Consider the following 23,833-nt stretch of genomic DNA (forward strand, 5'->3'; position numbering starts at 1 on the left):
ACACCTCGCCTCCCGCCACCAACTCCTCTGCAACCCCCAATTCTTCCCCTTGAAACACAGCCTTGTCTCAGAAAGACTTCATTTCTTAACTCTTCTGCTACTGGGGGCTTATTGCTCATTCGTTTTTATTGCATAAGCCAGACTGTGAAAAATGTAAAGGAGATTGGCATCCACTCAGTGCTATTTAATGGAATTGTCTTTTTTTTAATTTTTATTTTTTTTAAGGACTGGAGGGGCGCTTGGGTGGCTCAATCAGGGTCTCAGGATTGAGCCCCATGTCGGGCTCCTTGCTCAGCAGGGAGCCTGCTTCTCCCTCTCCCCAGCTTGTGCGCTCTTGCTCTCTCTCAAATAAATAAATAAAATCTTAAAAAAAAAAAAAAAAAAAAAGGAACTCGAATGCTACAAGAAGCCATTTTCAGTAACCAAAAGACCTGAAGAGAGAGTCCGTATCTCACAGCAGCCAAAGCCTGAGTCTGAGAGCCCGGGACAAGGGCAGAGCCTTCCTCGTCACCTCCCAGGAGCGTCTTCCAGTCTCCCGTGGCAGATTGGCGCCAGGGAGCGAGAGCCCCCAGTGCTGAGGTGACAGGAAGCTGGGTGGCATAATCTGTCCTCCACCCTACAAAAGACAGGAAATCCATGGCTGAAGGTTGAAAATCTGACCTCAGCTCACCCCTGCATTGTGTTGGGCCCAGGATGAAAGACGGGACTGCACAAAGGCCTCTAAAGAAAGCGATTGGGGCCTGGGCCCTGTGGGGAGGGAGGAGGACACAGTCCCAGCCCAACCGACCCAGCTCCAAAGGCTGGATGGCCTCATCCACAGTTTCCAAGAACAGCTCAGGCCCTGCGCCCCCGAGGTCCCAGGGAAGGGGTGCACCCAAGGCTCCTCAGAGAGCGCCTGGGCCTGCCTCTCACAAACCAGTCTCCAGGAGCACCTGGGATAGGCTCCCACTTAGACCCCAAAGGAGCCCAGAGTCAAAGGCTGGAGACCTGCATCCTCTGTCAACACCTTTGCTGGGCTGACCTCAGTTTCTCCACTCATAAAATGGGAATAACCTCTACCCACCCCTGGGGCGATTATGCAAATAGAGTGAGCTCCTGGATGACAATGATCCCGTGATTTCCTGGTGCTTTACAGTTTACATAACCTTTGAAGTCCTTCATTTCATTTAATCCTCTCCTCACAACTTTGTGAGGTTAGAATGATCACTGTCTGGTCCTCTCACAGGATGAGGTCATTGACTGCTGAGAGCTCACAAGCCCCCAGGGTTCCAAGGAGAGGGAGAGCAAGCTGAGCTGCAAGCCTCTGTCCTCGCTTGCCCCAGGGCCTCCGAGCTGGGTGCTCCAGAGCCTCTCCCTGGGCCTGCCTCTCCCTGGACCTGCCTCTCCCTGGACCTGCCTCTACCCGTACCTGTTCACGGAGCACTCCCCGAGACGGTGGGCTCACCTGGATGAGCTGAGGCCAGCAGGCAGGAGGCAGGTGCTGGATCCCCCAGGCTGCCTGTGTCCATGCAGATTTATCCTGGAATTTCTTAGCCAGACTGACTCTTTGGGATTTTTTAAATGATAAAATAATCACTGACGTGTATCGAACACCTATTATGGGTCCTGTCACTATATACTCACTCCTTTACTTCTCAGAACAAACCAAAGAACTAGATACGTCTTTTATCCCTATTTTCCCAACCTGGAAAGTGAGACCCGAAGGGATGAAATGATGGGCCAGCACCAAGTGGCGAATCTGGCATTCGCACCCAGACATTCACATCCAAGGGCTTGTGGTCTTTTTTTTTTTTTTTTTTTTTTTAAGATTTTATTTATTTATTCATGACAGACAGAGAGAGAGAGGCAGAGACACAGGCAGAGGGAGAAGCAGGCTCCTTGCAGGGAGCCCGATGTGGGACTCGATCCCAATCCCGGGTCTCCAGGATCACACCCCATGCTGAAGGCGGCGCTAAACCGCTGAGCCACCGGGGCTGCCCAGGGCTTGTGGTCTTAAACTGTGATGTGAGGCTGGCACTCCTGGGTGGCGGGTGGGGACAGGTCACACCCTCTTCTTATAGCTGCAAGGGCTGTAGCTCCAGAAGTATGTCACAAAGCCACACGGCAGAGAGAACCTGGATAAAACCTGGAGGGAACCAAATTTCATTATAGTCCAGCAAGTGATCGTCCATATGACATGTTTCCTGTGCTCAAGGAGCTCACAGTCTGCTGGCTGTATGATGACATGTTCCTTGATGGGGGCACCGTGAGAGCGCGGTGCAGGGAGAAGGGAGTCATGCCTGGAGGGGTTCCAGAAGGCAGGAACAGCAAGGGCATTTGTGAGCCACACCTTGAGGTGATCAAAGCAAAGAAAGAGGAGAAGGGCCCCACAGAGAAGAGACGCAGTGCCCTGGTGCCCTGGGCCACCACGGGATGAGCTGCCTGTGGAGGCACTAGCTGTCTAAGGGCATGTGGTAGACCAGAGAGCTGATGAAAACTTCCTGTGTGCAGGGCCAGAATCCACCTGCACCTGGGACCACCTTTAGATCCGGGCACACAGCCCTCCTCCAACCGTAGGAGACATGCCTACCCCATGCAGGATGAAGTTGGGATGGGGGCCCCTCCGCAGACTCTTGCTGCAGCCCCACAAATATTGGGGTGGCCTCCCTCCCCCAGAGGACCCGGCAACATATTCGAGCAGACAGGAAGAAGCACTTCATTTTCCCCAAGGGTCCTGCCCGGCTTTCTAAACGGAGGGACCACAGGTCAATGGTGGGGCTAGAGACCAAACAGGTGAATCATTGAGGAGGAACCGGTTTGAGGAGGAAGATGATGAGTTCAATTTGGACTGGGTGTGAGTACCTTCGGGACATCTACGTAGTAATTAAAGGAACCAAAAATACGGACCCTTTTGTTAAAAATCAGGAATAGCAAAAAAGTCATTGTTCTTGGCACCACATAGGAATCATCTGGAGAATTTAGAAAACTATTAATGCCCCAACCTTAGCCATAGAAAATCTGATTTAGCTGCCGTATGGCCTGGCCATGGGGACTTTGTTTCTACAGATTTTACCATTCGTAAGTGTACAATTCAGTACCGTTAAGTACTTGCCTCTGCTGGGCAACCATCACCAGTATTCAACTCCAGAAATTTGTAAAAAGATTTTATTTATTTATTTATTTATTTATTTATTTATTTAGAGAGCACAAGCGAGGGGAGGAGCATAGGGAAAGGGAGAAGCAGACTCCTCACTGATCAGGGACCCCGATGTGGAGCTTGATCCCAAGACCCTGAGACCACGACCTCAGCTGAAGGCAGACACTCAGCACACTGAACCACCCAGGAGCCCCTAAACTCCAAAATTTTTTATCACCTCAAACTGAAACCTTGTGCCCTTTAAACAATAACTTCCTAATGCCCATTTCCCCTAGTCCCTGGTACTTCTGTTGTATCCTGTATGAATTTATTCTAGGCACCTCCATCTGTTTCCTATAAGTGGAATCATACAGGACTTTCCATTCTGCATCTGGCTTATCTCACTTGGCATGATGTTTTCAAGGTTCTTCCATGTTATAGCAGGTAATAAGGATTTCACTCCTTTTTTAAGATGGAATAATATTCCATTATGTGTATAACTACATTTTGTTTATCCACCCATCTGTTGATGGATATTTGGGCTGTTTCTCCCTTTGGTTATTGTGAATAATCCTATGGACATGGGTGTACAAATATTTGAGTCCCTGTTTTCCATTCTTTTGGGTGTCTACCTATAAGCAGAAACCCGAATCGTACGGTAATTCTATGATTAACTTCTTGAAGTTTTTTCCACGGCAAACGTACCATTGTACCTTCCCTTTGGCAATCCATGAGGGTTCTAATTTCTCCACGTCCTCACCAACACTTGTCATTTTTGTTTTTGTTTTGTCACAATAGCCACCTTATTGGGTATGAATGGTATCACATTGTAGTTTTGATTTGCATTTCCCTAATGATTAGTGATGTTGAGCATCCTTTTTTCTGCTTGTTTTTTTTTTTTTGTCTTTTTTTTAAGGATTTATTTATTTATTTATTTATTTATTTATTTATTTATCTGAGAGAGAGAGAGAGCACAGAGGGAGAGGGGGAGGAAGAAGCAGACTCTTCACTGAGCAGGGAGCCTGATGTGGGGCTCAGTCCCAGGACCCTGGGATCATGACCTGAGCCGAAGGCAGACACCTAACCGGCTGAGCAACCCAGGCACCCCTGCTTGTTGGCCATCCATATACTTCTTTGCAGATGTATCTATTCAAGATTTTTCTCCATTTTTAAGTGGGGGCATTCAGTTTTGGGTGGGGCGTTGAGATTTTTAAAAGCTTCCAGATGTTTCTGATGCCCAGCCAAGGTTGAGGACCACTATAGGCTTCAGGGACAGGCACCACCAGCCCCTTCACTAGAGCAGACTGGAGGGCACAAGTTGGGGGACACATGTAGAGTTAGCCCAGGACCTTGGGCCTGTAGCCATTAGAGAATCTCAGGGACAGTGTAGGAGCTCACAGTGGCTTTTGATGAAGGCAGGATGTACGAACTCTTTCCTTTCATTCCCTGAATATTTATATGCTGTTTTCTAAACCTGAAAGTCTATTTTGCTCTAATTTTCACTCAATCAGTGAGTTCCAAGCTAGCCACATCCTGGAACTGCAGGACAATTTGCTTCTTTTCTTTTTTGAGGAATCTTACATGAAAGGAGCTCCTTCATATCAGCAGTGACCAACTTCTTGGTTAGTGGCCATGCATTACATATTTTTTGAATACTTAAAGCCAGGTAGCAACTCTTTGTGGATCCTTTTTCTCCTCAAAGGAGTAGGAGATGGAATTGTCGGTAGAGGAAAACGTGGCTTCATCGAATCTGTTCACCAAGACTTTAACAGTCCTTTCCTGGCTGTAAAGGACAAAAATTGGGTTGCAGGTGATAGACTTTCCTTTAGGTTGTCTCTGGTGAAGGCAGCTTATGCACAAGCACCAGATCTCCAGAAAGGCCCAACATCGCCCTTCAAGTCATTCGCCTTCTTGAAGAGGCTCAGTGGAGGAAAGGAGTGGCTTGTCACTTCCATCGGCACATCAAACTCAGGCTCGGTAATGACATAGACAAATGATTCTAACTCAAAGATTCTTTCTAGACTTTCAATAATATCCCATTAGTGCTCTAGGCAGGGTTTCGAGTAGGAAGGCTGAACCGAGAGATTAAAGTCCAAATTCACATCCTACTTCCATCAACTTCTAAGTGTGTAAATTTAAGTCTCGGTTTCTTTTTGCCATAAGGTGTGGATAATAATGCCTTCTCGCTGGTTTATTGTGGAGCTTTGGAAACTACATAGGGCTACAGAAATGCAAAGGACCAAGGGAATAAGGAATAAAAAATACACCTGGCGAGTGGGTTTAGAGAGGAGGTAAAGAGTGTGTACGTGTGCACGAGAGGTTTCCTGAGGCTGTGCAGATGATAACGTCTACCCTTTAAGGCTTTTCAAATTGTACCAAATAAATTCTTTGAACACCAAGCACACGAGAGGTTTCAGTGATTCCCAACAAAATGGGTGTCACGGAAGGCTTTGTGGAAGAGACAGCCTTTGAGCCAAGTCTTGAAAAATGGGTAAAATTGAGAAAGGAATGCCTGGGGACAGCACTGCTTCCAGATAGTGGGAACAGCAGGAGGAAAAGCGCAGGGTCTGAGGAGTATCTGGATCCCACTGCATCCTATAAATGCTATACTTCTGATGCTTACAACATATTCTTGCCTATTTGTTTAAAGGAGAATCTTGAACATAGCAAACACACAACCGGAATTTTCGGTTCTTACAGGTACTCTCCGCCAGGGCTGCCAATACAATTGTTCAGGCTGTGTCGAGCCCAAGAGATGCCTTAAAGAAAGGGTAAGAGGGAGCGATGACCAGCTGCATTCTGTTTGCCAGGCCACAGCAGGTGGAGCAGTATCTGCCTGGACAGGAGGGGAAGCGTTTTCATACTTGATGCAAAGATGCCACATAGGCTACTGGTAGCACCGCAGGTCAGAAGAAATGAGGAATCTAGAGTATTCAAAACTTTTCAGATTCTAAGTGGCAAGTGATACTGAAGATTGGCTTGCTTTGGATAAGACAACAAAGGATAACAGTCCGCTCTAAACCAGATGGTTCCTAGGTTTTGTGTGAACAGAGCCTAAGTGCATTAAATCATTGGTCTTTTAGTTTGGGGCCGTAACAATGTTATGCTAAAAAGGACATACCCAGTGCCCAGATTGGCAGAATAACTCTTTCTTCTACCCATGACAGAGCTAATGATCAGAAATCTTCTGATGACTGGAACTAGAAAAAAACCCTCAGATATAACACAATCCGAAGTCCTCATCTTACACATAGATATGGAGAAACCCATTCGATCGTTCATTCATTCATCACTTGTTGCTTGCCTACTACGTGCAAAACCCACTCTAGCCGGCGTGGAACACACAAAGACAACAGAGCCCCTAACCCTAGTAAGACAGATAAGGCCCAAATATAATGATTTATATAATACATAATCAAAAGTTTCTTTTTTTTTTTAATAGTCAAAAGTTTCTAATGACCTACCAAAGATACAAAACAAACAGGAATATGCATATGCACTTAGGTGTGTATGGAACATCTAGAAAAATATACATCAAGATTTTAATAGCACTTGTCTCTGAAAGGTAGATTACTGGTGGTAGTTTTCTTTCTTCACTTTATTGCCAAGTTTTTTTCACAGTGATTGCAATAGGGAAGGAGGGAGTTATTGTCATTTTTCAAGCACACGAGGGTATATGGGGAAGTGCTAGGTGAGGCTAGAGGCAGAGGAGCAAACTTTCTGCAAAGGAGAATAAGAAGGTTTTGTGAAGAAGGTGCCCTTACGCTGGTCCCTGGAGGACAGGTGGGTTTCTGACCTATAGGATGGGAAGCTGTCAGACAGAAGAGAAAAAGCACAGGATCAGCAAGGCTTGGGGAGCAAGAAACTTTAAGTGGTGGCCTTGCTGAGCCAAGATTCAGGCCCCCAAAGGCTCAGGTCTGCGCTCTCCCTACCATGGTAGGCCCCTTCAGAAACAGGTTACTAATTACCGAGGCTGAGAAGCACCATCGGGGCAACTCTGGTTGGTTGAATACATCCATATAGTTTGCTCCCAGAGTCACACAGGACCTAATCATGTCCCCCTCCTTCTCAGACACCTTGGCTGGCTGCTCACTGCTAGGAGACAGTCCTTAGGCCCAACCCATCCAACTCACCTGTGGCTCCAAGAATACATTTGTGTCCTAAACGTGCCCTGCACTTCCGTGTACCTCCATGCACCTCCATGCGGTTCCATGCGGTTCCATGCAACTGCACTCAGTCTTCCCCCTTGACCTGCAAGCCTCTCTTATCTTCCTACACCAGGCCAATCCTTATTTCTTTATTTACTTATTTTTAAAAGATTTTATATATTTATTAATGAGAGACCAGAGAGAGATGCAGGCAGAGGGAGAAGCGGGCTCCTTGCAGGGAGCCTGATATGGGACTCCATCATGGGACTCCAGGATCATGCCCTGGGCTAAAGGCAGGCACTAAACCCGCTGAACCACCCAGGGATCCTTTTATCCATCCTTTAAAACCATTGTGTATCTCACTCTGCAGTGGGAAGGCTCCCCTGTGTCCTCATCCCACTCCCCACAACCTCTTCTCTGGAAATTATCCGTGTTCACATTTCCCCTCCCTTCCTGGGTAATGGTCAGAGTCAGCTGCAGGCCTGACTTCATGCCCATCTTCCCTCCATCTCATTCACATGCATATGCTTGTCCCGCAAGGACTGATGGAAAGCATAGCTTTACACCTGACTGCTAAAGCTCCACTAAACAAGGGCCAGGGTTACGTGGCTTAGGAGACTTTGGGGAGCCTGGCATTCCATTCATTCGGCCATTTGTAATTCAAAGAAATCAAAGCAAAGTGCATTTCAACTCCAGAATGTATTCTGTGATCACACAGTGTCATTTTCTAGGTGGGTGGGGAGCCGAGCATGCTGGGAGCTCCACGTCTGTGGGGAGAGCCATTCCCCATCCCCATCAAGATAGCTTTATGGGTTGACTCTCCCAGGGCCCTCCCCACATCGGATTTATAATAAGGGTACCGTGTGCATACTGAAGAGTCCCCAGAACAGCTCAGTTCCCAAGCTCCAGGCCCTTTGTCCCTTTCCTTAATAATATGCACATGTCATTAACATGACAGACCTTCTCCCCTTCAGGAGGCCGGGACTGGGGAGGATCTTCAGCTGGGCACTTGTGCCCCTCAAACAACATTTTCAGAATATATAAGCCGCTGCTCATGCAAGTTCACTGCAGGTTTCTCCCCAAAGCTAAAGAGAGGTTAACACCTCTTTTAGAGATCCCTAAAAGGTCTGCTTGCCTTTCCATCCTGTTCCTTTGGTGAAAGAACCCCCATGCAAATCCTGAGGAATGTTATTTGCTCCCCCTGACAGACTTTGCCGAAACGATTTCACAACTGCCAATGAAAGGAAAACCCCCACCAAAGGAAGTGGTTGATCTCATGGACCGTGTTTGCTGCAATATCATCACAGGGTCCTCGACCCAGAGAACCAAGGTCCAAGTCCATTTGTAGGTGCCTGGACTTGTCGCCTCTCTGATGAAACAGGGCCAGGCTACCCACAAACCTCGGGGAGGATTTTATTCCGTGTGTTCTCCGCCTGTCTGCGTGACAAGCCCACACCCCAGGGCTCCAGGAAGGCTGTTCCGTCACAGCCTGGGATTGTTTGATAATTTGAAAAAATTGCTCTTTTTGGATCCTGGCAAAGATCTGAAGAATGAAGGAGACTTAGGAAGGCCCAGCAGAAGACTGGAGCTGGGGTCACGGTCAGGCCTCGAACTGCTGTTATCATGATCCCGAAGGAACTCCAGAGCCTGGGACAAGTAGGGTGGGCAGGCCAGCAGGATGTTGGACCCCAGAATCTGTGTGGGACCTGCTGCCCCCGCACTCATTGTCCCCTACAGAGCTGGCAGGGATGTCACCTGTTGTGCAGCCTCAGTGTCACTCGCTCCGAGTCACCCGATCGTGTTTGCAGAGCTCCAGTCCATGTGCTCCAACACCAGCACGATGTTCTTTCCAGCGCCTTCTTGCCTGCCAGGCCCTTCAACACTGCAGAGCAGGTGGTGGCCGGGAGGGGCGTGCAGTGGGAGCTCCAGCCTTGACTCCATGCCTTCTGCAGGGAGGCTTGTCAAGCCGGTCGACCAGCAGGGAGAAAAACCGGGACCTGGAGAGAGGGGTAGGGGACCGTCCACCCCTTACTCACCGGAGGCTGAGTGTTCACCAGGATGTCGATTTTCAGTTTTAAAACTGGGCCAGTCGTGGGCAAACTGGGACAAACCAGTCACCCTAGGTAAAGAGGGAAAAAGAAACCACATCCCTGCAAAAGGCCTTCTCCCCCTGAAATGCAAACGCTGCGGGGAGAGCCCTTGAATGGCAGCGAACATCATAATAAGCATTTTATGGCGGTTTCCACTCCAATTATCCAGCCCTCGGCATCCATCGCCTCCAACGGAGGCAGGGCTTAATTTGCACTTGAGCTAAATGTTGTTTCTTTGCTCCAACATTTTCCCCGTTGTGGTTCATCACTGTGGGCAAGAAAAAAGTCCTCCCGTGGCCGCCTGGCCGGCGGAACCTGTGGCCACACCTGACACAGCAGCCTGCACCCACCCAGTGGGCCAAAGACAACAGAGGCTCGAGGGACGGCGACAAACTGCCATGTGCACATTTATTACCCAGAGGAATTTCCAAGGGAGGTAACACTCCAGGAGAAATAATCTCCCAGAAGTGTCAAAGGAAATGTATTCACAGCCATCCCGGAAGTTTACAGTTCAAGACCTCCAAGAAAGCCTCCAACTTCATTATTTTAATGAGATGTTTTGGAGAGAGGGTTTCTGGTAGAAAGATGATTTACCCTCAAGACAGACCATGAAATATTAGTTTGGCAAATTCAGGAGGAGGATCAACTCAGGCAGGAAAGATTTACTCGCAAACCCAAATGCAATCAAACCATTTCCGGCAGTAAAGTCTGGTCTCAGCCCTGCTCCCTTCACCAACGAAATGCATCTAACTTTAGCTCCAGCGGTGTCATATCTCTAGTCTCTAGTATAAATTCCCTGTTCTACTTGGCTTTATGCCAAAGAAAAGTGGCTAAACCAACCCAAGCAAAAACTCAAGATGTTAGATGTCGGTTATCATTTTCTGTTTTCACTTGGGTAACCCAATTAAAAATTGGATTTGTCATAGTTTTCTCTAGTTCCAGGTGAGACAAGCCTTTGTACCCAGTTCTTCTGCACAGACTGAGAATCCTTTAGCTGGCTTTGAACAATTAGTCAAATCTTTTCACTGGTAGCAACTATTTAACAAATATTATGGAGCCAATATTATGAGCAAAGTGCAGCAACCAGAGATGTGCCTATGAAATAGAAGCATTGCTGAAGGCATTTACTACCTGGAGGAAACCCACTTAGAAGTGACTCCAAGGGCTCCTGGGTGGCTCAGTCAGTTAAGCATCTGACTCTTCTTATTTTTTTTTAAGAATTTATTTATTTATTTATTTATTTATTTATTTATTTGAGACACAGAGACAGAGAGGCAGAGACACAGGCAGAGAAAGAAGCAGGCTCCGTGCAAGGAGGGAGACTCAATCCTGGGTCTCCAGGATCACGCCTTGAGCCAAAGGCAGGCATTTAACCACTGAGCCACCCAGGTGTCCCAGCATCCAACTCTTGATCTCATCTCAAGTCTTGGTCTCAGGGTTGTGAGTTCAAGTTCTGTGTTGGGGCTCCAAGCTGGACTTGGGGACTGCTGGAAAAGAAAAGAAAAGAAAAGAAAAGAAAAGAAAAGAAAAGAAAAGAAAAGAAAAGAAAAGAAAAGAAAAAAAAGAAAAGAAAAGTAATTTCCAGGAAGCAGGTATTGAAACAGGAGAGAAGTGCTGGACAAGAGCTGACTACGGTGATCTGGGTTCATAGAAGGCTTACTTATGGAACTTTCCAGAGTGCTATCCCATTCCTTTTAGACTTTATATCATCTGATCCTTCTCTTTTTCTTCTTAAGGTTTTATTTACTTATTTGAAGGAGAGAGTGAGAGCAAGGGGCAGAGGCAGAGGAAGAAGCAGATACTCCACTAAGCAGGAAGCCTGATGTGGGGCTCGATCCCAGGACCCCGGGATCATGACCTGAGCCAAAGGCAGATGCTTAACCGACAGAGCCACCCAAGCACCTCTCATCTGATCCCTCTAAGTACCTTGCGCAGTGGTCATTATTACTGATGTTGTAGACACGAAGCAAGTGCAGGTCAGAGGGGAACATCTTGCCCTCAGCCACAGACTTGGTGAACGGCAGAGCCGAGATGTGTGCCCAGGCTCCCGACTGGAGCGTGATCACAAACACTGCAGCCATCTGTAGCGACTCAAGCCATCCCTGAGGAGCCGTGATGCTCTGGAATTGAAAGGAGGCCCTGGAGATTACCAACTCCTACCCATTCCACTTGGAGACTTGACAGTGGAGCAACAGGAGCTTACCTTCCCATGCCAAGGTTGAAAACAGCAAATAACTGAGCTAAGACCCAACCCTCCAAACTAAATATCTTCTATTACCCGGGGCTGCTCCCTGTCAGCTTGGCACGTCACTTTGTGGAGTGGAGAGTGGGCTGGAAGGTCCTCCCTCAGGAAATGGTGGAGGGTAGCCTAGGCCGTAAAATTTAGCCTTCAACAGCCTCCCGCTTTATGAAGGAATGGACTCGTCCTTCCCCTACCCCACCACCACCTCCCAAAGGCTGCCGAAAACCTTGGATCTGCTAGAAAGCAGAAGGGGGTATATTTTTGCGTTGCCCCTTCAGAGCACGTCCCCCAGCAAATCATCTGTATTTATCACGGGACTAGTGCTGTGTACATTTTTCTCCAAGCGTGCATTGTACCGATAGGTCTGTCTACTTCAACCATAAAAAGGCTCTGTTACTTCTCCTGGTCAAAGGTTTCGGGCTGAATGTCCTGTAGCATGATCCATCAATATCAAAAGAGATCAGGTAACCCTGGTCAGTGGCCTATGAAGAGATTTCCTTTACAAGTAAGGAAAACTAATAAACCATTGTAGAAGGCGTAGATGTTCCGCGGCACTCGAATTCCTGGGCTCCGTCTTAAAATAGGCTTCAAAGCTCACATTCATTTGTTTCCAAGGTACCCGTTTTTAGGTTTTTGTAAGGCCTCTTTTGAGAAACAAAAGTCTGCAAACTTCTTGTGGAGCTCAGGCTTGTGAGTTTGTGCTACCAGCAAACGTTTCTTAGAGATTCTTTGCCCTAGTAACATACTGGGGAGGAGGTGCGAGGAAGGCTCCTGTCAACAAGAAATCAGATTATTTAACAGACCTACGTGGCACCCATCATGTGCCATACGTAAGTTAGTTTGTGGACCCCCCGAACACCCCTGGGAAGTGGGGGTTGGGGTGCCGTCACCCCCAGTTGTACTGGTGGGGAACCTGCAGGACCCGGAGTCTGTGGGTGTGGGAGTCACATTCGGGCCTGGAAATCTCACTTCAGACTTGCCACTCTCTTGCTTTCCCTCTAGGGGAGTGAATGAGAGGCTGTGGGGGACATTTGCCAATGTCCAGAGGGAGATGCCCCAAAGCCTGAGAGGCCTGACTCCTGGTGGCCAAGCAGCCAGGACAGAGCTCAGGGCCAGGTGCCCACCCTCAGCACGTCTTCTCCATCATCTACTCAAGGTTGGGGTCTCCCTCCTGCCTGCTGTGCCTCCCTGATTCCTTCCTCTCCTGCACTTTCAAAGCATTGGCCACCTTATGGAACGCTGTTCCATTTATCTGCTTCTTAGCTTTCTTTTCACTGCTGTCACTCTCTTCTAGACTGTGAAGTCCCTGAAGACGGGGATTTGGGGGATGCTGCTTCTTTTTTTTGTGGACTGAAATAGTGTTTGACACAAGGTAGGGGCAAAGTAAATGTTTGCTGTGACAGAGGAAAGAGAGGAAGGGAGAGAAAGAGGAAAGAAAGAGTGCCCATGAGCAGACTGCTGGGAGATTGGGCCCCATGGCCTCAAAGCCTGCTCCAAACCTAATGAAAACAGCTTTGGAAAACAACCCAAACCAGGATTTTCAAGAAAGCCGCCATAGAAATTAATGAAAGTCAACCCTGGAAGACCCAACTTCCCAAAACAGGTATATGATGAACTGGTCGACCCTCCTGAAAGGTGGTGAAACTCTGGGGCGTAAAGAACACTCGGTGATGGCTACAGTGCTACATGAGGGTGGGGGCCCTTGTACCCGCTGTCAGCACAGTGCACAGTTAATGGCCTCTTTGGGCCTACGATTGACCAGCAAACCAGCTTCTTCCAACCAAGAGAGAGCTCCAAACTGGAGCTCACACGTAGAGAGCCAGATTCAGCCATGGGACCCCCTGCCCATGTGCTTTGGCTCTACACTCCCTCATCCTCCACCAGTCCCTCCTGTCTCCCCCGCTTCTACACTAGGCCCGGGGACTTAACTCCCTTCCAGACGGTGGGTTTCCTGAAGACGAGCCTCCATGTGCATTTGCCTTCACTTCCAGCAGTGAGTACCAGGCATTCGGTGATGCCTTAAGGGATGTTTCCCCATTTGTAGTAGACTGAGAGCTCACGAACCAAACTGGGGCTAGCAGGGGGCACAAGCATAAAGGAAATCTTCCCTTGGTGCCTTCCTCTGCTGCCTACTAAGCCACCACCATTCTGGTGGCATCTGCCAAGGTCCTGCCATCTTCAGTCACCAGACAAGTGGGGCTAAGACTCAGAGGTGAAGGGGACACATTACCTGCCTTTGGGGACCCCACAGTCTAGGAGGTCTCAGGGTGATTAGAAGAGCTCTTCTGTTTGCTGTGGTGACATCAGATCAAGGGCTGGAGGAGGCCCACGGGGGGCGGGGGGGGGCATGAGAAAGAGCACTGGAAAAAGACGACATTGTGCTTGCCACTCGAGGTTCAGAAGGATTTCAATAAACAGTAACTGGTTAACCCAGGAAGAGAGAAGGTGCTGAAACAAGTCAGAAGGTAAGAAAGTACCCAGTCTGGCATGGCTGGAGCAAGAGCATCTGTGGAGGGGCAGAGGGTGACTGGGCTACTGACCCGGGGAGCAGAGCAGCCTCATGTGCCAAGCTGAAGGATTTAGACTTTATCTGCTACATGGGGGAAGGCTATTGGATGTTTTTATGTGGAGTCAACCATCTAGGATTAATACAGAAACATGCTAGGGGCGCCTGGGTGGCTCAGTCAGTTCAGCATCTGACTTTGGCTCAGGTCATGATCTCAGGGTCCTGGGATTGAGCCCAATGTCGGGCTCTCTGCTCAGTGGGGTCTGCTTCTCCCTCTACCCCTGCCTGGGGCTCCCCCTACTTGTGCTCTCTCAAATTAATGAATAAAATCTTTAAAAAGAAAGAAAAGAGACATGCTGTAGGTGGATGGACGAGTCAGGGTCAGTGGTCTGCAGTAGGGAGGCAACAGGGTAAGCAGTGGGAAGGCCAACACCATGGAAAGAATATGGCACTGAGCATCCAGAGACCGGGCTCCATTCCTGGAGTCATTCTATAAAATAGACCCCACGACCCCATTGTATAAAATAACTCAATGAGATGATCTCTAGGCTACATTGAAGTCCTAGGATTTATTGACCTAACTCATGTAGAGCAATTTGTCTCAAAACTGCTCCTGGAACACTGGGATGGTTTCTCATGAGCTTAAAAAGAGGGCTTTGATTCTTCTGAGTACCGCAATTACTTTATAGATAATTGCAGCACGAAATTGGGTGACACTTTCCCTCAGCTGGTCTAGGAAAGGCAAAGGAGTGGCTTTTCACCTTAGTTTTAATATTATAGCACATATTTATGATTCACCTAATGCATAAAGTTCTCCTTTATGTAACAAAATAAAGAACATAAAAGGAATGGTTAAAGTAACAATGAAAAAGGAGATGAGAGGCTTTGGAAGAAAAGAGGATAGGAAGCAGGTACATAGAATGAGAGCACAGAATTGGTCTCTGAGCTTCCCAGCAGCCAGAGCAAAAACAGAGCCATTGATAAGAATTAATTTAGAGCCTAATTCATCACAAGTTTTCCTTTTTCCATGGCTAGAGTTCTATCTCATCCCAAACACCTAGGTAGTCCCCTTATGGCCCCAGAAATAGAGAAACTGGGGTGATTGAACTGAGCTTTAAGGATCTCAAAGACTTCGGGATGCCTGGGGGGCGCAATCCGATAAGTGCCCAACTTTTGGTTTCAGCTCAGGTCCTGATCTCATGGCATTGGTTTCCTCACTCAGTGGGGAGTCTGCTTGAAGATGCTCTCCCTCCCCCTTTCCACCCACTTACCACACAGGCCTACTCTTTCTAAAATAAATAATCTTTTGAAAAAACCTCTGACTCTGAGGTCACTTAACTTTCTTTTGGTTTATGGATACACAAACAAGGTGCAGAGTGATGGGGCCTGTAAAATGCAAAAGGACAGGGAAGTCTTTTGGAATGACCATTCTAAAAGGACTTTCAGTTTCAGGATTTTCTAGTGTGGGGTGGGGGCAAGTGGAGACACTGAACAGGATTCTCATGATTCTCAACACGCTCTGACCATCAGTGTCCAAAGCAGTATTGCCAACCTCAGAGCTTTAGGGTTTATGGCTATAAACTGAGCTGAGGACCGGAGTTCTGATTCCCCACTGGCCTTTATACAGTAACTGAAGCAGACAGGGACTCCTACGACCTGGATTCTCTCATCCCCACCTCTCACAAGCCAGGAGACCAAGACAAGCATTATCATCACTGACAAAGCAGAGGCCTTCTTCAGTTCAGAGCTAAATTTCTGATGAATGAAACCTTAGACACATGACCCTGTGCTACTTTTTCACCCCAGAGATCGGTTATTTGTAAACTTTCTGTTCGGAGAAGCTAAATGCCTCAGAAGTAAAGGTAACACCTACTATTAGGGAAACTCAGAAATTCCTTCTGAGAAATTCCTTCTGAATTGTGCCTCCCTCCATTCCATTGACCCTGGCTGTCCTCCAGAGCCCGCAAAGGTTAATCCAGCTTCCACAGGGCAGCTCAAATACTTGTGTGAAATCAACAGAGCTATACATGCCCCAGTGTCTCTCCTTAAGGGACAGGACACTTGATCTGGGTCATACAACTGTTGCTTCAAGGAGTTCTTTTTGTGCATAAGATTGAGCACTTCTTCAGGGGAGGGACCAACTTCATTTTTTTAAAAAATTTTGCTACAATGCCAAAATCAGAACCTTAAATCCTGGTGCATTCCGAAGAATATGTTCTTGGAGACAAGCTACATGAGCTTATAAAGCCATCCATCAATGGAATAAATATCACTAACATAGGCGGTTTCAGAACCCCATGTCTTGATTCTACTTCTCACTCTAAAGAGTTGACCAAGACTGGTGTCTGAGCTTAATTCTTTAAAAGGCCAACATATGAAAGTGCTTTGTAAATTAATGAACGCTAATTGTTAGAACACAGAGTCCCAAATACTGTCTCCATTCTGTGTAATCTGGAAGAAATACCTTCACCTTCCTAAACCGTTCCCTCCACACCGCCGGAGTGGGAAGAGTGGCCCTTCCCCAGCTGGGGCTGCACAGATATAAAAGGGCTGCCCAGGGAGCCCAAGGTCCCTCCAAAACTTCTGTACCACTTACACTTAACAGATAGAGGGGATAGAGTTTAACTAGTGCTATTAAGGGAGGGGGGGGGAAAGTTGCATCATTTAATTGCTATTTATTTTCATAAACATGAGGTATTTCAAAGTGCTATAAGATGCAGCACTAAATATATACATTTTGAAGAAATTAAACACAGAACTTTGCATTTACCCAGTTCTATGCACCAAACATGAACAAATACATTAACAGGAAGAAACAGGCTAGGAAAAAGGCATATATATATAGTAAATTTCTTTACAAAAGTTTCTTAGTTCAAAAAGTGATAAAGTAATATCTACTCAAAACTTTCACAACTCATTTTCATACGAAAATATAAGTATCAAATTTAGTTATGTATCAGCATCATACTAAAGTATACAGGCAGTGTAAGAATTAGTACAGTACATAACAGAGATTAACAATATATTTGTATACAAAACATGCTCCTCAAACATTGAGGTATTACAGTACTTAGGTATGAACTTCCAGTCTAATACTGGCCGCAAAAGCCACCTCTCATTACCCAGGACGTATACAAAAGGCGGGTGTGTCAATGGTATTTACAGAAATGTTCCCCAGGGGTTATCAAATGGCAAACCCCTTCTGTGAAATCTGCTGGAACTTAAGCACCATTTTAAAAAGGAATGACTTTTCTGTTGTTTGGAAACTTGGAACCAACAAGGTGACTTCAACAGCCCAGAGGCTCCCGACTGTCACGAACTTCGACCGCGGTCTCGGAGGGGACACGGAGGGGAAAGCGCGAAGGGCCACCCAGCATCCCATCAGGCCGGCCCTCTCCGGAGGTCCTGCTCCCCACCCAGATCCAAACTCGACGGGGGAGGGGGGGACCGATTTGAAAGTAAACCAACATTCTTAATGTCAACACAATGTTTGTTTAAAAAAAAAAAAAATCAAAATGTGCAAAGTGGCAGAGTGACTGTCCGGTTCCGAGAGACGTTTAGCAAGTCCGCGCGTGTTCAATTTTCTTTAGCAACTGCTGCTGTCTTGCCTGCAACTTCTCCTTCTCCAGCAAAAGCTGCTGCTCCTCGGCCTGCAGGGAGTGGACGTACTCGGTGGCCTTTTTCAAAATGACCACCTTGGCGGCCTTCTCGTTCTTCACCAGCTCTGGCACGTGGTCCCTGAGCGTGAGGAAGCTGGAGCGCAGGTCATTTCGGCGCTGGCGTTCCAGAATGTTGTGGTTGCGGCGCCGCTCGCTGTCCTCCGAGTCGGAGTTGCGGGGACTCAAGCTCTTGGCCTTCGGGGGGATGACACTCTTGAGGGGGCGGGGGGATGCTTCGCTCTTGATCTTCTTCTGGGGTGGCACATCCTCGCTCTCCACGTACGGAGAGGGGGCGGCGTAGTTGTGCTGCTGGTGGATGGGGACACAGCGTTTGAGGATCAGCTCACCCGACTGCGCCCTCCCCGGGCCCAGGGCGGCGTTCTTGGGGCGCACAGTGATGGTGAAGGTGGTGACCGCCTTGCTGTGGGAGGAGGACCGCCGCTTCTCCACGGTCACCACGTCAATTTCCTCTTCCTCGTCTTCCTCTTCGTCATCTTCGTCATCTGGGAACAAGATGGGAGTCATTCTATTGGTTAGACACACAGGGACTTACCGCGACCTCTACCTGTCTCTTAGGGCAGGTGCCGGCCCGGCTAGCAAGCATCGCCAATCCGCCCGCACAGATGTGGACAGGATGCTACCGGTCGGCTCGGAAATGAAGTACATCTGGAAATTCCACCTTGCCCACACTCCTAGACCTTTCAGCCTCTGCTCAAGACTTCAGCAGGTGGCAACAAGATCAGCCTAGGCTTTGGGGTTGGGAAGAACTGGACTCCATCACAAACACACACACTACTTATGGGACCCCGGGCGAGTTATTTAAACTTGAAGCCTCGGTTTCAATGGGGATAATATAGCACAGGCTTCTGGAGTTGGACAGGGAACACGTAAAGAACCAGGCCTCGCAGGTAGACGCTCAGCCAACGGTAAGCTCTGCTCATCACTAGTTTTTCCCAGAGACTCGCTCCCATTTCTATCTCCACACCTAAACACGGAGGATCCCCATTTTAGGAGCCTCGCTTAGCAACTGACACATAGCTGAATTTGATCTCAAGTCCTCAAGCGTGAAGGGCAGTTTAATGAACTAAGGCAGAAAAATAATCTGCCTGCCGTAAACCTGAGTTCCACGCAGTAAGCAGGTGTTCATCTAACAAGGACCAAATCCCAACCACGAAGTCAGAATCCACAGGAACTCTGAACCCCGAAGTGGGGGCGCCTCTTCCCCAGAGTCCCCGGCAATAACAGTAACCAAAAAACCTGTCGCGTCGTGTCTGCATTCCCGACCCCCACCCCCCACCCCATCCCTCCTTTACTACCTCGCTGGGATCGAAAATTATTGTTTAAAACGCAAGCATGAAAATCAAAACACATCTTCTGCTTGATCTGAAGGGGGCCGGAAAGCTGAACAATTGTGGGATTTGTTCTAAAGCCGAAATGTGAGGCTGTTCCAGTCTGTGGGTCCCTTTAAGCCAATGTTTTGGTTTTCTGCCAAGAAGACAGCTGTTGGAAGGAAGTGCTTCCTCACCCAGAGCTGTCAAGGCACAGACATTAAAGGGACAGACCCGATTCCAACCGAAGGCTTATCACCAAGTTTCCTTCCAGGAGCCTCCGATGGATCCATCCTCGGCCCTCAAGGAAATTTAGGCTTTTCAGCCACCCGCCTTCTGAGAACCCTGGTTTTCAAGATCCTGTGGGGCCCCAGCTCCCGACTGCCAGCTCAAGGGCTATTCAAGTGTTTGCACAGAGTTCTTTACCTCCAAAGTCCCAGGCAAAGTCAGGGTTTTTTCAACCCAACTCTACCGTGTAAGGCAGACGTAGGCACACAATAGAACCAATCCATGGGGGCTTCCAGGGTGTGTGCCTTCCCGGAGGGCCTAAGTGCCCGCCCTCACGGTGAAGGGCACCGGGTCACAAACCACCTAAGTCTGCAATCAGTCCTGCAATCCTCGCCAGGGACAAAACCGGACCCAGTTCGCACTGCACCCCGTAAAGAGGCAGCCCCTTGAGAAGGGCCACAACCGCTGCTGTGCTTGCCACCAGCTGTTGGACGGAGGGAGGGGTGCCCCCAGCACCCCCCAGGCCCCGCGGATCCTCCGCCGGCCCGCTGGCCAGCACACCGCCGCCTGCTGGCCACCGACCAGGAGCAAACAGCCCACCACCCACCGAGGGCGGGGAAGACGACCCAGGCTCGAGAAAAATAAATAAAGAAAACCGGCAGTAGCCATCTGTGCTCCCCTACCTTCCTGCGCCCTCCAAGGGATTTCGCGCCGCCTTTGTGTCTCCGCCCCGCGTCTGCCCTGCCCTGACCCGGGAGGCAGGCCCCTCTCGGGCCCCGTGCTAACAGGTTTCTGCCCGCAAAACGCAAGCCGGCGCCACCTCTACACTGCTGCCCGGCCCTAGCCCCCCAACTTCTCCCAGTCGCATCCCCGAGACCCGCTGCAGCGCAGGGGTGCGGGGCGGGCCGGCGACCGACTCAGGCTGCCGCGGGGTGCAGGGAACTTCGGCCAAGGTGCGACTCGGGGGGACACCCTCCCGGCGGCTGCCGCTGCCCCTCTGCTCGTCACCCCGGGGCTCGGCCTGGAGGAACGCGACCCTCCGCCGCCCGCACTGCCTCCCAGGAGCCCCCCGCCCCCGCCCCCGCCAGACCCACCAGGACTAACAAAGGGAGCGCGACTCCGGCGGCAGGGCCCCCGGGGGGCAGCACGGGCCTTACCTGAGTCGCTCAGGGTGTCCTCGCCGGAGGTGCTGAGGGCCTTGTGGTCCCCGCCACTGGCCGGGCGGCCGCCGGGGCGCGGGGGCGCGGGCGCGGGGGCGCCGGCCGAGGCTGCGGCGCCCGCCCCCGAGGCCCCCGCGGCCCCCGCGGCCCCCGAGGCCCCCGCGGCGCCCGCGGCAGGGGCCCCGGCCGGAGCGGCGGGCGCGGGCTCGCGCTTGTTCACCGGGAAGGGGAAGACGACGGCGGGATCCACGCACTCGGCGGCCGGGTGGGCGAGCTCGGCGGGCAGGGCGGCCCCGGCGCGACCCGCCCCCGCCGCCGCGCAGTGCCCGCGGCCCGCAGGGTTGGCGGCGCCCGCTCCCGGGGCCGGGGCTGCGGGGCCGGCGGCCGGCGGCCCGCGGCCGTGCTGCAGCTTCTCGCTCACGGCGCGCTCCAGCTTCTCGCGCGCCGAGAAGCCGCTCCACATGCAGTCCTGCAGGATGACCGGGTTGGGGGTGAGGCCGCCCAGGCCCCCCAGGCCGAACGCGTCCTCCTCGGCCGGGTTGCCCCACAGGTCGGCCTCGGGCAGCAGCATCTCGGTGGCCCAGTTCGGGGGCTCGGGGCTGTGCTCCGGGAAGGCACGGCTGGGCGACAGCGGGGGCGTGGGCAGCAGCTCGAACTTCTTCCAGATGTCCTCCCCCGGGGGGGTCGAGTCGGGGCCGCCGAAGTAGAAGTCATCCTCGTCCGGGTAGAAGCAGGGCTGCAGCGAGTCAAACTCCAGGTCCGGGTTCTTGCAGATCATCCCCGGCATGGTGGACGCGGTGCAGCTCGGCATCGGCTCGCCTCCCGGCCGGCGAATGAGGGCTTCTTTCCGCTCCGCTCCTTTTAGTTAGGGGGGTGCTTCCTTCCCGTGGGGGGCGCGGAGGGCGGGGGCCCGCGCCAATCTCCGACACTGCAACCGACAGACACACCGGGAGAGGGTTGGCAAGCGGAGCCGACTGGGGGGGCGGGGGCGGGGGCGGGGGCGGGCAGCGGGCGCCCCCTCTCACCCGGCTCCTCGGCCTCCCCGACCGGCCCCCCCACTCTGCCTGGTGCTCCCGAAGGTGGAGGAAGTTCTGGCTCTCGCTCGCTCCCTCCCTCCTTTTGTGTACAAGCTGTCTACGACAGGGGGTGGGAGGGGGCATGCAGATGCGGGGGGTGGTGGCGTGGCTCTGCAACTTTGGAAACTGCCATTTCATTCACACTCGGCAGTGCCGGGGGGGAGGGGGCTGCTCCGGGCTGCAGACTCCCAGCTCCCTCCAGCTCCCCGACAACCCGGTTGCACCGCGGAGGTCCCGCGGCTCAGAGGAAGCCCCAGGGCTCCAACCCAGCTACCGGGAATGAGATCTCGAGTACCCTCAATCTCTCCTTTGTAAAATTGCAACCTCGGGAGTGCAAAAGAGAGCGGGGGGATTTAGGAAACTTTGCAAATGGAAAACGCCTTTCTCTTAGACCCAGACCGACGACGGGCACCCAAACCCACACACCGCCCCCCCCGCCCCCCCCCCCGTCCCAAATTAGAGCAGACGCCCCCCAGCAATCCGGCCGCTGCAGGGGAGTCCTGCCAAGAGCTTATTTTGAACCTCTCTAACCCCACCCCCACTCTTCCGAGCCCCCAACAACGTCGTCTTCCTGGGAGAGGGGAGCGCCCGAACCCCAGTTCCCGGGAATGCTGCGCGGTGGCCAGGAGAGCCGCGTCTCCAGGGGGCTGGAGCAGACGTGACCCAGATTACCACCGCGGCGGCCTCGCCCTAGTCTCACCCCCCCCCCACCCCTTCTTCCTCCAGGGGCACCCTTCGGAGAACCTCAGCTTCGGGGTGGAGACGCACCGGCTCCGCGTCAGCTCAAACACCGATACGCGTTCTGGAGAAGGGCGAATTTCTTCTCGATGAAGCCATTACACCACCACCACCCCCCCGGCAAAGGCTGTAAAAAGGATTAGGGCGGGTCTCTTCCACCCGGGGTGCCTTCGGGGCTGGAACTGGCTTTTCAGGGAAAACCCCGAGATGGTTTTGTTTCGGAAGCAGCAACAGTCCCCCGAGGATATTCGAGCGCCCGGTGCGCGAGCCGCGATCCGGTCCGGGGCTTGCCTTCCCGCCGCGCTCGCCGCCCCGGGTGCGCGGGGCAGTTTGCAAACCACCCCCCCCCCCCCGCCGCCCCCGCTCCTTACCTCCCGCCGACTGCCGGGGATCCAGCGGCGGCTCTGCGCGGGGGTGTCCGGGTGGCCCGGGGGTGCTGGTCCTCGGGTGGCCGCGGTCCGTGCGCGCTTGCGCCTGGCTAGCGCTAGCTCGGCTCCAACCCAGTTCCCAGGAGCCCCCCGCATCCACCCAGCGCGTCCAGACAGATGACTGTCACTGGCTGCGCTTTGAAGCTCGGGGGATATTATTAACTGAAAAATCTGACACACCCGGGGGGCGGGGAGAGAAGGGGGCTGCGGCACAGACAAGGGGGAGGGAGAGAGGCAGAGGAAAGCGGCTTTACCCCGCCCTCTTGATTTCCATAAAAATCAGGGGAGGCGCCAAGGCTTTCGCGCCAAAAGCCACTTGCTTTTCTTCTTTGCAGAGAGGAGGCTGCAAAGCTGGGAAAGCCCGGGGTGTGCTCCTCCCTCGCTTTTAGACCCCCGGGCTTGCACCCGGCGCACTCTGCGAACCAGCTGCGCGCCGCGCGTTGCAATGCAGCACCCACCCCGCGGGCCTGGCAATTGCTTGGCATTAAATTTTTTTTTTTTCCGGAGGGCTCCGGGGGTGTGTACGGGGGGCGGCGGGGGACGGGAGGGGGTGGCGGGGGACGCCGAGGCTCCTAACCCAGCCCCCGCCCTTGACGGCGTTTGTGTTCGGCTGAGCGCGACGCCGACGTGGAGGGGGCCCCGCGGTGGGGTTGCTGGGGTGTGATCTGCAGGGGAGGCGGACGGAGGGGTGCAGGACCCGAGGAGGAGGAGGAGGAGGAGGGCGCGCCCATTTAGGAACCAGACCGCAGGATGTTGCTAGTTTTAAATGGAAAAGGAGAGGGGCGCCCCCCTTGTTTGAAAATAAATAAATAACTTCGGGCTACGAGGGTGGCGCCGCGGTGGTTTCTTCGGCCGAAGGCGACACCTCGCGGACACCGAGCAGAAAGCGGGGCTGCGGGGCCGGGGCGTGGGGGCTGCAGCGGGGCCGCCCGGCCGCCCCCGTCCCCGCCCCCGCCCCCGCCCTCGCCCCGCGGTCACCCAGGCCGCCCCCGCCCCCACCCCGCCCCGCGGCCTCCGAAGGGAAGGAGCGGGCCCCCAAGTTCGCCTTTTCAAAACTAGTGATTTCCCCCAATTCTGGGGAGGCCGACGAGGCTCACACATCCAAGGGGTGGTCC

At 51.8% G+C, this 23,833-nt stretch overlaps 1 protein-coding gene across 2 annotated transcripts; it reads right to left on the bottom strand.

The window, feature by feature from the left end:
- Positions 1 to 16,760: 16,760 nt before the first annotated feature.
- On the bottom strand, positions 16,761 to 22,884 carry MYCN (MYCN proto-oncogene, bHLH transcription factor). 2 transcript variants are annotated; one of them, XM_077844069.1, is made up of 3 exons: positions 22,662 to 22,884; positions 20,474 to 21,404; positions 16,761 to 18,263 (listed from the first exon to the last, which is right to left on the bottom strand). In XM_077844069.1, exons 2-3 carry the CDS (start codon positions 21,285 to 21,287, stop codon positions 17,659 to 17,661), a joined length of 1,419 nt encoding a protein of 472 aa, XP_077700195.1. In that variant the 5' UTR covers positions 21,288 to 21,404; positions 22,662 to 22,884; the 3' UTR covers positions 16,761 to 17,658. The 2 variants fall into 2 exon arrangements, with proteins under 2 accessions (XP_077700195.1, XP_077700197.1); XM_077844071.1 differs by lacking the exon at positions 22,662 to 22,884 and adding an exon at positions 22,321 to 22,605.
- Positions 22,885 to 23,833: the final 949 nt, after the last annotated feature.

This window comes from Canis aureus, chromosome 12 (genome assembly GCF_053574225.1).
Source record: "Canis aureus isolate CA01 chromosome 12, VMU_Caureus_v.1.0, whole genome shotgun sequence".
Lineage (NCBI taxonomy): Eukaryota > Metazoa > Chordata > Mammalia > Carnivora > Canidae > Canis > Canis aureus.